At 36.9% G+C, this 13835-nt stretch overlaps 2 protein-coding genes across 6 annotated transcripts in view; both read left to right on the forward strand.

Annotated features, from left to right (window-relative positions):
• LOC136241610 (uncharacterized) overlaps positions 1-13835 on the forward strand; it is a 127832-nt gene that overhangs the window by 73640 nt on the left and 40357 nt on the right. For all 4 annotated transcript variants that reach the window (XR_010694359.1, XM_066032847.1, XM_066032849.1 and 1 more), the window contains 8 exons: positions 4818-4948; positions 5000-5048; positions 5101-5157; positions 5228-5304; positions 5405-5476; positions 11686-11730; positions 11783-11898; positions 11948-11995. Coding sequence is in view for 3 of the 4 variants with exons in the window: in XM_066032847.1 (XP_065888919.1) it covers positions 4818-4948; positions 5000-5048; positions 5101-5157; positions 5228-5304; positions 5405-5476; positions 11686-11730; positions 11783-11898; positions 11948-11995 (595 nt within the window). In the remaining variant the exon portion in view is untranslated. The remainder of the gene's footprint in view (positions 1-4817; positions 4949-4999; positions 5049-5100; positions 5158-5227; positions 5305-5404; positions 5477-11685; positions 11731-11782; positions 11899-11947; positions 11996-13835) is intronic.
• On the forward strand, positions 7134-10696 carry LOC136241615 (uncharacterized). 2 transcript variants are annotated; one of them, XM_066032856.1, is made up of 8 exons: positions 7134-8951; positions 9000-9168; positions 9292-9384; positions 9638-9702; positions 9763-9791; positions 9882-9974; positions 10420-10484; positions 10544-10696. In XM_066032856.1, exons 3-8 carry the CDS (start codon positions 9374-9376, stop codon positions 10617-10619), a joined length of 339 nt encoding a protein of 112 aa, XP_065888928.1. In that variant the 5' UTR covers positions 7134-8951; positions 9000-9168; positions 9292-9373; the 3' UTR covers positions 10620-10696. The 2 variants fall into 2 exon arrangements, with proteins under 2 accessions (XP_065888928.1, XP_065888927.1); XM_066032855.1 differs by having other exon boundaries at positions 7141-8951; positions 9292-9590; positions 9842-9974.

Consider the following 13835-nt stretch of genomic DNA (forward strand, 5'->3'; position numbering starts at 1 on the left):
TTTGTTATTCGCTACATCTATGAGACACAAAAAGTTACTCTCTGAATCTAGCATGTGCAACCAAGTGGAAAAGACTAAAGAAGAAATCTTTGTTGCATTTGCTTCCTGTCCATGACAGTCTTGAGCAGCATATCGAACATGCCAACTCTTTATTCAGCACCACCCTTATTTTAGGAGACACCCCTCTCCTATAGGTAGGGGTGGGCAATATTTCAATAATATTGAGTAATTCAATAAATTACTGATATCGATGTGCAATAATGATATTGAGGTACACTGTAACAAGCACAATGTGTTATAGCTGCTGTTACCTTGGTAAGTATGATGCAACATCTTGTACAAATCAAATCATGGATACAGCTCAGGCATGCAATACTAAGTATTGACAACCAGCTTCTATGCAATAAATCAGCATTCTTTGAATTTTAAAACAATTTGGACAGTCAGGTCAGTTGATATGGACTAGTTATCAGTTATTCAAGAGACATATTGTAATATTAGTAGTTATCAAGATAATGTGTCAAAAAATCATTGATATTTGTTTTTGAAGATATCGCCCATCCCTACTTATAGGTCATGGTTGGGAATTGGTGAATGGCTGTTGCAGAACAGTGCGTGCCACGCAAAGCCTGCCCTTCTAATTTCACTTCCAATCCCATCAATGCGACAGTATGGCTATGACTCTGACTCTGAGCCCAATTCAGAGTCTGAATCTGAATCTGAAGCTACATCTGCATCTGATTTTGGTGCTGAACCTGAATTATCAAGTGAGTTGGAGTGGAACCTTGAATTAGACTAAACACACCATTTATATGCATTACATCACTTATTGAGCAAAATTCTTAAAATTTTACATTAACAGAGCATCCAATCACAAAATTCAATCAAACATGGATTCCTTGACCCCAAATTAGTCTAATAAGAACTTTTACATGAAGTTTTTGTTACTTTATATTTACACATGTCGGCTGGTAGCCATTTTGGATTTTTGGCTCCACAAAACTTTTCCCGGACTTTTAAAAGTGACGTGGGACCTCATTCTGTTTAAAATGTCCAAAAGTAAAATATTAAACCATCAAACTTTGTTAGCCAGAGGTTGGTCATGAAACCACTGTATTTGACCCTACTAATATGGTACACTTGTACACTGTAGGATGTTTTATTAGTTACAAATACAGATGCATGTGCATGTGTCAATGTAGAAAAGAGCATACATAAATTTAAATGCCTGTTGCATCAATCAGTGCTACAGTTGGTGAGCTAAATGGATCAAAGACATGGTTACTAGAGTGTACTTTGCTTTTACAGCAATACTTGTATGGTTAAGTATAACAATACAATACTGACCTGCATGAAGGGCAGGCTTATATCAATCACTTAGTTTAACCTGCACAAAGGGCAGGTACCACATCTAGCCTTATATATGTGTAAATTAAAAATGAAGTACGGATCCAAATAATAAAAAATAGTGAAACAAGGTATAGTGTTATACAACAAATCTCAGTAGAAAAATCCCAATTTTTGGCACTGAATGAAATAATTGTTATTATTGTTATCATACAGTACAATAGTAAATTTTACTTGAAAAAACCACCTGGAATGTATTAGTACTGTTATAATGATGCTGTACCTTGTGTAAACGAAGCGAAAAGTCGAATGTTTCGATGTACAGTGAGTTTTAAAAGTTTTGAAGTTTGCCTACATTTCGTCTGCCAGCCTGCCTGCTATAAGACCCGGTAGCGTTAGGTGTACGGCTCCAGAAATTTCAGACAGTCAAGGTAATGACGTCGGATTCATGAATCTGTTGTTCCGATTACGTTCTGTACACTGCACCATGCTGTTTGCTTTCATCATTCATCCGCTTCTTTGTTCTTCTCGAAGGAAAATTAATAATTGCAGCGCTTAATAGTTGCAGCACGCGCCACAACCCAAACACATGATTTTAGCGAAGTGTGAATACATGTGCTTAAGATGAGGGTGAATGGGTGTAGTACCCAAGGAATTGTTTCTAGCATTTATTAACGCTGGGTAATCGGCTTTTTGTGAGGTAGCTAGCTAATAATGTCTTTGAGGGGCAGATCTACTTCGGGATCCAGACTTCTAAAAGCGAGGGTTCACTCTGATAATGGTGGATTCTCCAGCAATGTTTTACTGTAAAATTATCAACATTTAGGCCATTAGAAATACAGCTGAAGCCTTAAACAGTTACTGTAATAGCTTTAAAAGACAAGACGATAATTATTTTAAGAGGCACTTATTGCGTATGAAGGTAAAAGATAGCTGCTTCAAGTGATATTTATACTATGTGGAAGACAAAAAGAGTATAATATAGCTAGCTAGCTAGACAAAAAAAGTAAACAAACTAGCTATTTAAAAAATTAAATATTTCAGAAGGAAGTAGGGGTTGATATACATGCTACAAAAAGTAAGGAAACGAGCTCAAAAATGTTACAGCTGAAATGAGAAATGATCCAGCAGTAAAAAGTAAGGAAACAAGATTAGACGACTGCTTGCTAAAATGAGACACACTTTGATCCCTTCTTTTGGCTAATTTGATGGTCTCATTTCAAGATGCTAGCCAAAAGTAGGCATTAAAGTGTGTCTCATTTTAGCAAGTAGTCTTGTTTCCTTACTTTTACTGCTGGATCGTTTCTCATTTCAGCTGTAACATTTTTGAGCTTGTTTTCTTACTTTTTGTAGCGTGTATATCAACCCCTACTTCTTTTTAAATTTTTAATTTTTTTAAATAGCTAGTTAAAGCTTTACAGTGACCAGCACTGGAGGTCTGACAGCAGCTGTGCTGCAGCCTTTGGATTACCTAACCTAGTAAACTGGAACTGAAAACCTATGAACAGTACTTGACCTAAAGGGGCAAAAAAAGGAAAAAAATCCCTCCTACCCCAAGATTCCGAACCACAGATCACCCAATGTCTAGTCGGGGCCACACTCAAGTCTTCCTCCAGGATGGCTGGATTTTCTTCCTTTAACCTAAGGTATTTATTGTTATTAAAGCTTTACAGTGACCAGCACTGAAGGTCTGACAGCAATGACAGCAACTGTGCTACAGCCTTTGGATTATAACCTAGCAAACTGGAACTGGAAACCTAAGAACAGTACTTGACCTAGCTAACAATAAGGTGTAACAAAAAAAACCAAAGAAAGGGAAAAATCCTTCCTATCCCAGGATTCAAACCACAGGTCATTCAATGTCTAGTCGGAGCCACACTCAGTCTTCCTCTAGGAAGGCTGGATTTTCTTCCTTTAACCTAAAGTAATTATTGTTATTAAAGCTTTACAGTGACCAGCACTGAAGATCTGACAGCAATTGTGCTGCAGCCTTTGGATTACCTAACCTAGCAAACTGGAACTGGAAACCTAAGAACAGTACTTGACCTAGCTAACAATAAGGTGGGCCAAAGAAAGGTGATAGCATGCCAGAAAGGTGATAGCATGCCAGTGTATGGTATACAAACATGGCAGTTCGATTAGAAAATGTTCAGTGTGTTTATGTAAGTGCCTACGCTACTGCAAGGGGTTTTAGACACTCAGTAGTACCTACAGTTATACAATATTGTAGGTCAGTCACTGAAAACAGAGCCTGACACCAATAATCTAGTCAAACACAATGACCAATTGACCATACCAATTGATGGTCTGACTCCATTTAAATATTGCAATAGAACATGATGGCCACACCTAGTAGCACTAATAGTGATTTAACACAACATCAATATTAATGATGAACATGGTGAACGCACCCCTTAATGATCTACTATAGTTGTACGTACATGTCTACCATGTCCCCTTCCTTTTTGGTCTGGCTGCACTTATAGTAAATAGGACACCTGTATATAGTGGTCATGCCTACTGAATATCATATAGGCTAGAGGCTCACTCTAGATACTCTAATAAGTTGCCCTAATGCAACAGTGATGCCTTAACGAAAGTGTTGATACAAAAATAATACACTGATATGGTTCTTTGCATAGCAGCATAATTGAAGATATGTAAAAGGAAAAGCAAGGCACAGAGGTCAGACATTTGCTGGAACCCAAAAAAGCACTTCTGAGACATGAGTTGTGTATTGTGGCATAAAATGGTGACCATACAATGTGTCATTCATCTTTAGCACTGCGCCAGGTAGGCAGACTAAAATCAATTGTTTAGAATTCAATTTTGTGCTTTTGTAATGGTTTTCTTGTGTTTAGCACTACAGTACGTTTCATGTTAGTCAGGTTCTTTTGTGAAAAGCATTTTGTTTAATATGATATTTATGTGATGGATTTTAATTGTAAGTAGCATTTTGTTGGATACCCTAGATTTCCCTGCACTACTGTGCTGTTTGATACATGTTTAGAGATCTTGCTACTAGGCCATACGAAGTAGTGAACTTGCTAGATTAATACAGCTGTATTCATTTATTCATATTTGTGCATGCATGTATAGTGTATATAGTAATTGAGTTGAAAGCAACACTTGGGATTTATGCATAACTTCAGATAACTAAAGTTCCTGTTGCACAATGAAGAACTTAACCAGAACTTATGTTTTACTGAATTGATCCAAGAGTTTTCTAAAGAGCTCAAATTTTCAGAAAAGCCAATGGTATGTATGTTGCTTAGATTTATTCCCTAGAATCTTTCTTTTGTTTTGCTTTTTAGTCACTACAATCAACCTGAAATTCATTACATTTTACTATACCCTAGTGTACTTTTGCCATTGCCTATACTCTTAATCTCAGTGAGTATGATAAGATTACTGTGTCCTTTTATTTTATATGGGATAATGTAGTATATGTGGTTTTCCTTTACATGTAGGTCAACTATTTATCTATAATTGCAATGATGCATCACCAGTATCCGAGAGTATCACATCAAAGGATAAACATACTCAAATTCATCTTTCTTGGAGTTTGGATTCTAGTTACTTTCTCTGTGTTACATCAGATGTATGGTGGTGTGCTATTACTCTGTGTGTATATTGTACTGTGCTGTTGTAGGGCGGGGTGGAGTGTTGGCAACTCTTTGCAGAGAAGTTTACATCTGTTGGTAAAGTGTTAAATTGTATGAGTTCTGCAGTACCAATTAGCTTCACTAATAGGATTGTGTGTACCACAGATTATTGTAAGACTTTGTGAGGACGATTACAAACTTAAAGGTATTCATGAATCCCACTATCCTCCATGTACTGTACAGTAGTAATACCTATGTATATTTTCTATGCATAGGTAGTATTAACTTGCTAACAGGATCACAAGTCACACTTGCCAAATTTTATCCTAGCTTTTCATTGCTTGGCATTCAGGTAAATAATAAGGAGTTGTATGATTGAATATGTATATAGTACTGTACTTGTTCCTATACCTGTACTTGTCTTTAACTGTTTTTGTTTCCTGTGGCTACAGCCTTGGGTCATGTTGGGAATGTCATCAGGTGATATAATCAAATGCTGTATTATGACTGACATTTACTCTATGGTGAGTTTTATGACTATTTAAACCTGTTGTGGCTATTGTGGCTCTGTTGGTGAATGTCTAGACTGCATGTGTGTTGTGGAAGAATCTAGTGCATCTAACATCAAATCTAATATTAAAAGCAAGAAAACACTGGCAGAAGGTTGAATATTGAAATTTATCTTTTAATTGCCAATACCCGATTTTGGTCTGCTAGCCTGCCTGACCGAAGATGCAAGGCTAAAGGCCATAATTTCATGCCACAATAACAAACACATGTGTGGCACATGTGAGTATCTGCTTTTTGTACTGTTATTTACTTTCCTTTTATTTTTAATTACATGGTAACCTTTTCTTGCAAGGAAACCATACCAAGGTGCTAATTTTCCATATTGATACTTCCTTGAAAGAGTATATTAAGATGCCAAATAATTATTCGAAGTGTGCTGTATTGTAAAAGGAAATAGATACTTGTAGCTGCACTTAAAAACAGTCACTTGGAAACCATATGTGCCATTAAGCAATCCATGCCCCATAGTGATCTAGCTGCAATCATAAAACAAGACATAATCTAGTGCGTAGTTCGCTCAAGATTAGTAGGAAGCTCTGATAAAAGAACACATGTATTTCATACCTACACTAAAACAAAAGTTAGCAAACTAATGCAGTTAGAAATTGTAAGTAAAGGAAGTGTGTACATAGGATTTTGGTAATAAAAAGTAATGAAACAAACAAGAGATGTGAATGATGGTAGCTATTACAACAGGTGCGAAAATCCTTACTTTGGTATTGGACAGATGCCAATGTAGGGATTTTTTCCCCCATACAACTATGTTGTAATAGCTACTGTACTGTCATTCATACATCTTGTGTCACAACTTATTGTCGCTGGAACCCTACTTCATTGTTAAATTAGTATAAACTATCCACCCCAAAAACACCTTCGCTGTAAAAAAGGCGCGCCCAAGAAACTACAAGTACCTGGAACCCAATGTAAAATACAAAAAGAAAAATCAGCTTAGCTGAAGTGAAAAGTAACTGGTAACTTAAAGAGCTGATATCTGAAGCGGCCAAGAATACAATTACTAAAGTTTAATCCATGCAAGAACACCTGGCTATAAAACAGGTGTATACATGAAAGTAACTGGCAACTGAAATGGCTGATATCTGAAGCGGCCAAGAATGAATGGTCATATACAACTAATTCAAAAATTTAACACTGAACCTTTATAATTCAGCTGTGTTCTATATTCACTCTTGCTGCATCGTAAAGTAATTTCTTTTAACTCTAATTGGCTGGTAATTTGGCCGCCTTTTTTAATAGTCAGCAAAAGAGGCGGCCAAATTACCAGCCAATTAGAGTTAAAAGAAATTACTTTACGATGCAGCAAGAGTGAATATAGAACACAGCTGAATTATAAAGGTTCAGTGTTAAATTTTTGAATTAGTTGTATATGACCATTCATTCTTGGCCGCTTCAGATATCAGCCATTTCAGTTGCCAGTTACTTTCATGTATACACCTGTTTTATAGCCAGGTGTTCTTGCATGGATTAAACTTTAGTAATTGTATTCTTGGCCGCTTCAGATATCAGCTCTTTAAGTTACCAGTTACTTTTCACTTCAGCTAAGCTGATTTTTCTTTTTGTATTTTACATTGGGTTCCAGGTACTTGTAGTTTCTTGGGCGCGCCTTTTTTACAGCGAAGGTGTTTTTGGGGTGGATATCACTCATTTTTGTCAGTGATAGGCTCTGTACATTTGGTTTAAAAGGTAATTTTTTTGGAAATGAGCAATTAACATTAATGCAGAGTATTATCTTGGAGAGTCAGTAAAATCCATACATAATAATGATTGTTTCATAACACCGTAAATTCGGAAGTATGAATTTACGGTGTAGTATGACTGTTCTATTAGAGTAAATTTATCTTTACTGCCTGCACGTCATGAATATATCTCATATCTGTGCATGTTAAATGCTTCAGACACCTAATTAAACTTGCAAGTGCCTAATTAGTTCACAGTTGCTACACAGCTATAAATACATTTGTAATTGTTATCATCATAATCATTTATCATGTTATAACCATTTTTTAATATTTTGGTCACAACTTCAGGATTAGAGCAGCAGAGAAAGGAATAGAGGACTCAACCATCAAGACTTGTATATGGGAGATGGAACAGTATTGCGATGGACAATGCCGGTACTAACCCCTCAAGGGTGTTGCAGTACAGTATAGATGCAAGACCAGAGCCTCGATCGTCACCTTTTGACTGTGGTCACCACTTCAGGATTGGAGCAGCAGAGAAAGGAATGGAGGACTCAATCATCAAGACTCGGGGAGATGGAATAGTATTGCCATGGACAATGCCAGCACTAACCCCTCAAGGATGTCACAGTGCAGTATCGATACAACCACTCCAACCAGTGCATACGACCAGAGCTCGATCATCACCTTTTAACTGAAATTTTTATACTTGATGAAGCAATTAAAACAAAAAAGTTGTAGTACTTGTACTTTCCTGAGGGAACATGTCCCCAGAGTCCCAGACTCCCTTGCCTGTTCAGCAGAATAATAGGATTGAGCCTTACTACCACTTTCACCTTTATTCTTGGCCTGAATGTACATATCAGCAACATAATACAGTAGCTGTAGATAATGCTAGTTAATGCCCCTAGGCAGAGCTATAGGGGTGGGAATTTTTCCCTACTATCATACTATCATAGTAGTTCTTCTCGCAGTTCTTTGCCTGGCCATCATCAACTGCTGTCCATCAACTGCTGTCAAAACATTAGTCTCGTCCCCCAGATCCTTCCTCAAGCATGCTTATCACACAAAAATAACTTAGTTTAGTAGTGCACAAACAATTATTCATTGACAGCTTATACTACACTTACCGCATTGTTGAACCATGTATACCACTAGAATCCACCAGATTGACAACTAACACGTGATCTATTTAGGGGAAATCTCGTGGAAAGTCCCTGATAACCTTAAGCGGACACTCATGATACGTGGTTTTAAATTGAATGGTTTAAGAATGTAACTGGATGGTGAGGCGTACTTTAATCGGCTCGACTTTACTGAGAAACTCGAGCCCCTCGTGAGAAACTACATCGCTTGAGCAACGCTTGAAAAAGTAAGAGTCAAGAATACTGAGGGACTCTATGATATATGCCGGTCTTGAATGCTAACGAAACGAGGAGTGAAGTTTGTGCAACGTGTCACATCGCCACACACTGATTCACCGTGTTTGTGCGATAGGGTTTTTGGACCTGTCCACCAGATGTTGAAAGGAAATTCATTCCACCACATGTTGAAAGGAAATTCATTCCACCACATGTTGAAAGGAAATTCATTCCAACTTGTGAAGTTATTGATATACTCATTGTTGGGGTCCATGGGGACATCGATGATCATTTACCAGTCAGCTGTAAGTAATGTCACAACAGAAGGAAAGGAACCATTTCCATACCCCTATGGCATACTGATTTTCCAGGTCAGTTTATGTACACCCAACCACAGAAATGTAGAACTTTGGTTGCAGGTGGAAAATAAACACCTTTTTACTCAGTTACAAGAGATTCACCCAGCTGGGATAAAATGTTGAAGTGAATGTCATTATAGTACCTACTTGCGGTTCATCAGGTACGTATTGGACAATTCCAAGTGTCCAGATTATGCAGTTGTCCTCATGTTCAAGTTTACACGTTTAGGCAAGTTCCACAACATCCTATAATCTATTACTATATCAGTGTGGAATAATGCTTATATAATATTTTTTCATATTCCAGGCTTTAGGTGTATTGTATTTAACACCTGCTTGTTGGTTTTTGCAGGCCATCTTTATCCACTAGCAGTTGAATGTGATCATGGTACATATGTAAGTTGAGACCATGCAGGAACAAAGATACAGGTGTCATGAATTTCAGGTCAGTTGACATTCAGAGGAATTGTATTATTGCAATTGTTCTTTTTGTAGTTATCAATTATCAGTGACCAGTTTGTGATAGCGTACTTTTGTTTGACTAATGACCAAATGTTCTGGTTTACATGCTTAACCAACAGTTATGTTACTCACTTAACCTGCATATGGGATATATATTTTTAGTTCATTTTGATTATTCATCCTTTATTGGTACAGCCTGGCATATTGATTTTTTGCACATTCTCTTTTTAATTCAGCGCCTGCTGGATTGTTTCGTCAGATATCGAAACAGATGTCTTTGGTGTTGCGACCGATGTTCCAGGTCAGTTTGCATGTGTGTTTAATTTAAGGTTGATTTCAGTGCCTGCTTATTCTTTTACAGGTCTCGGTATTGAGTGTCATGAATTTCAGGTCAGTTGACGTACAGAAGAATTGTATTATTGCAATTGTTGTTTTTGCAGTTATCAATTATCACTGTATACTAGTGATGTGAATTTGCAGGTCAGTCTACTCAGATGTATCAGGCATAGTGTTGATGGGTTCAAACAAGTATCCAGTGTAGACTGTAGTGGCATCAAGGGTGTTAATTTCCAGGTCAGTTTACATGTTGTGATGTTAGTGATTTTTTCCTAGTGCCCAGATATTAAGTGTATTGTATTTAATGCCCACCTGTTATGTTTTTAAATTATGGTATATCAGTGTAGACAGTGCAACAGTAAGCCTTCTGTGTTGTAGTAACTATTTGTTTCATAATATTATGCTGTTGTCCCGGAATGGCACAATTTTTGGGCAACCAGTGTGAAGTCCAGTAGTACAAACATTGTATTATGACCAAGTTGTGATAGCGTACTTTTGTTTGACTAATGTCCTAATGTTCTGGTTTGACTAATGTCCTAATGTTCTGGTTTAACATGCTTACCCAACAGTTATGTTATTCATTCACTTAGCCTGGGATATAATTTTTGTTCATTTTGATTATCCATGCTATTATTGACACAGCCCAGCATATTGATTTTTTGTACATTCTCTTTTAATTCAGTGCCTGCTGGATTGTGTCATCAGATATCGAAACAAGTGTTTTTGGTGTTGCGACCGATGTTCCAGGTCAGTTGCATGAGTGTTTAATTTAAGGTTAACTTCAGTGCCTGCTTATTCTTTTACAGGTCTCAGTATCGTCATGCTGACATACAAGAAATCATCACTATTGTTGGAACTATTTTTAGTCAAGTCTTGATGTGATGTTAATTAACGTTGTTACACATTGTTGTATGTTTACCATATGGCAAGAAATTATCATGGCCATCATGAAATTTGAATATTGTGTAAGTTGTGTGGACCAACCCCAACTCATACATGGTCACTGGCAAACCACGAACCACATTCGAACAATCCATTACAAAATTTTGTTGCACCATTTGTGTGTGCATAATACTTAATGAAAGCCACAACACAAGCTACATGGTACACACTACATAGAGGTGGTAACCCCTAAAGGCTTGTTACCTTTTGTATTCACCTTATCGGCCTTTGTGGTTAATCTATTAAAAATTACATGTAAATAGAGAATTGAAGAGTATGCTTAAAGCACCTTCGCTAGTGATTTTGTTCGATTTATAAACGCTCGCATGGGGTGTGGTACTAAATGGAATTTAAAAGATTTCTGCTTAAAACGCCATCCCTAGGGAACTTACGGTTCAGCACGCTGTCACAACTTGTTTATCAGGCATTAGAGTTTGTGTCCACGTCGTGTCTTTAAAAGTTATTGTACGGATTAGAGGTTGATTGAAGAAAATACGCGTATAGGCAAACCAGGATTGGATAATGTCAGTGCTAGATGGACTATACAAACACGGCTATGTTGACTGGTTGACTGGTATAACGTGACAGTAGTTATAACATATGGTAGAGAAATAAAGTGAAATACGCCTATTTTTTATTTTGCGATGGTTACTTTTTTATTTTAGCGAGGTCGCAAGAAAACTATGATGATGATGATAACGACTCCTAAAGATTTTTTATCACGTAACGCAATACAAATCTATTGAGAGATGTTGCGTAATTTAGGACTAATATTGTGAAACCGGCCCTACACGTAAATAACTCACAGTAGTGGCCGCACGTCTTTTAATTGGGCATGCGCTTTGTAGTTTCTTGGCTGCGCGACTTACTACCGTGAGTCTTGATAATGTAGAAAATTGTGTAAAGAAATTCATTTTTGTAGCACTATGCAACTATTGGCTGTATGTATGTGTGTAAGCATAACTACATATACGTATGTCACTATAATGGTGAATTTATTGTGCAGGAAACCCCTGTTGAATGTGTACTATCATTACAAAATGATTATCCTGTAAGTACTTTACTGCTGTATTTTATGTTAACTAATTTGGTATGCATAACAGGTTGAGTTGTTTCGTGGTCATGAAAAATCTCTTGTCAGCATAGTATTCTGTGACTTAATTGGAGCAATGTTTTCATTGGACGTCACATACAATTTATGCCAATGGGACTATAGCAAGTCAGATTGTCAAATAACACTGTTTAATTTTATTTTGTCTATTTATTAGGGAAGGCTTTAGTGGCTATGGATGGTACATTCCAAGAAAATGTTATAGGTTAGTTACATGTATGTATATATGCGACTGTATTTGTGAAAAGGTACCTTTTTCACACACAAATTTGACCCATTTTTTACCTTTAAAGCTTCATAACTCTTTGATCATAGCATATAATTGCTTGAAAGTTTCAATGAATGTAGCTACAGTATCTGGCTACATTTTTACACTAAGAGCAAGTTAATCAGTACAAGGAGTCAAGTGTTACATCATTTTGTTTGCTGGTATATATGTCAAATGTGTGGAAAAGGTACCTTTTCGCAAATCCAGTCACATATATACAGCTGTATAAATTTATAACATTAAAAATAAAGTAGGGATTTATGTGACAAAAGTACTGAAACTAGAGATACGAATGATGGTATCAAGGCACATGGTAGTGTGTTGTGCGGCCCAAGAAGCCGGCGCGCCACACCGTGAGTATATTGATAGGAAGAAAGAAACATGATTTTCACACATACATAGCTCTGCGATCCCTTATCTGATTGGAACCAAATTTGCTACAGAAGTTCCTGCTAGGAAGGGGAGCCTACATATGTACCAAATTTGAAGAAAATCGCCCAGCCACTTCCAAGATACGAGCAGCCAAAGTTTCATTTTAGTTTCTTCATTTCACGCACTTTGCAAAATCCGCCATAAAACACCAACGTGTGCTCCAATCGGGCTGAAATTTGGCACACACATAAAGGGCTCATTAAAGCAAACCTCAGTACCAAGTTTGGTAGGAATCCGATGAACATTCACAGAGTATAACCGTAAAATAAAGTCAAACTTCTCACCTGCCCACAGGGTAAACCCCTTGGGGGAGTGGGTTAAAAATTGCTATGTAGATGGAGAGTAACCATCGTAGGAGTGCCTTTTTTGGTTTGAAAGGCCTGTGTCATAATTATGCAAGAGTTCAGTCATGAATAAAAAAACTATTAATTTTTACACCTACCAGGTAAACCACTTAGAAGAGTGAGCTAAAAACCCATATGTAGATGGAGTCTTCATCATAGATAGTCCATGGAGTAGTATAGAAGAATCGGGATAAAAGCCACCAAATTATAATACGAGATCCAACGATGTGTAGCAAGTGCGCGATCTAGATACTCTAATAGTACAGTCACCCTATTAGAGTATTTGCTTGTATACAGTTTAACTTACTTACATAAATTATATAGTTACTTCATTGTGTTCTATTATTACACTTTTTATTCATTTGGTACTGTTTTTGTGGTTGAAAAAAAAAAGCACAGGACTTCATAGCTACTAGCAATTGTAAGTTATGTCAGACCTTCAGTGCTGGTCACTGTAAAGTAATAATAATAATTATACAACCAAGTACTAAGAATAGTACGAAATGCGGTTAAAATTACATCATCATGAACCACGATAGTGGGTTCATAATAGGGATCGCCCATGTTTTTTGCAAAAATCCTAATAGGACGCACACCTAAAAACCACCTTGAAAAGCATCCTTCAACTCAAAACAACCTTCTGGTGGTTCTTTGCAATGAGTATAGGTCCACTAGTATGTATCAAGTGAAAAGGAAACAGTATGTGTATTTAAGACAAAACTGAAATATACCCGTTTGTTCATAGGTCCACTAGTAAGTATCAAGTGGAAAGGAAACAGTATGTATATTTAAGACAAAACTGAAATATGCCCGTTTGTTCATATTATTATTATTCTTATCCTTCTTATTCATAATATTATTATTATTTCACAGGCATAGCGAAGTTTTAAAGGAGAATCCTGGGATAAAAAGTAGCAAGGCTTGCTGAATGGATCATTGTGCGTGTCCATGACCTATTTTTGATTTCGTTTTCGGATGGAAACAGCCCAAACCGGGCCGTT

The sequence above is a fragment of the Dysidea avara genome, chromosome 12 (assembly GCF_963678975.1).
Source record: "Dysidea avara chromosome 12, odDysAvar1.4, whole genome shotgun sequence".
NCBI lineage: Eukaryota > Metazoa > Porifera > Demospongiae > Dictyoceratida > Dysideidae > Dysidea > Dysidea avara.

What these genes read in the sequence shown, in the direction of transcription:
- LOC136241615 (XM_066032855.1), top strand. Translation starts at nt 9,506, where the DNA reads ATGCTTAACCAACAGTTATGTTACTCACTTAACCTGCATATGGGATAT. An exon ending in TGATTATTCATCCTTTATTG is followed by an intron (nt 9,591 to 9,637) that starts GTACAGCCTGGC and finishes TTTTTAATTCAG; the next exon opens with CGCCTGCTGGATTGTTTCGT. An exon ending in TCAAGGGTGTTAATTTCCAG is followed by an intron (nt 9,975 to 10,419) that starts GTCAGTTTACAT and finishes CTTTTAATTCAG; the next exon opens with TGCCTGCTGGATTGTGTCAT.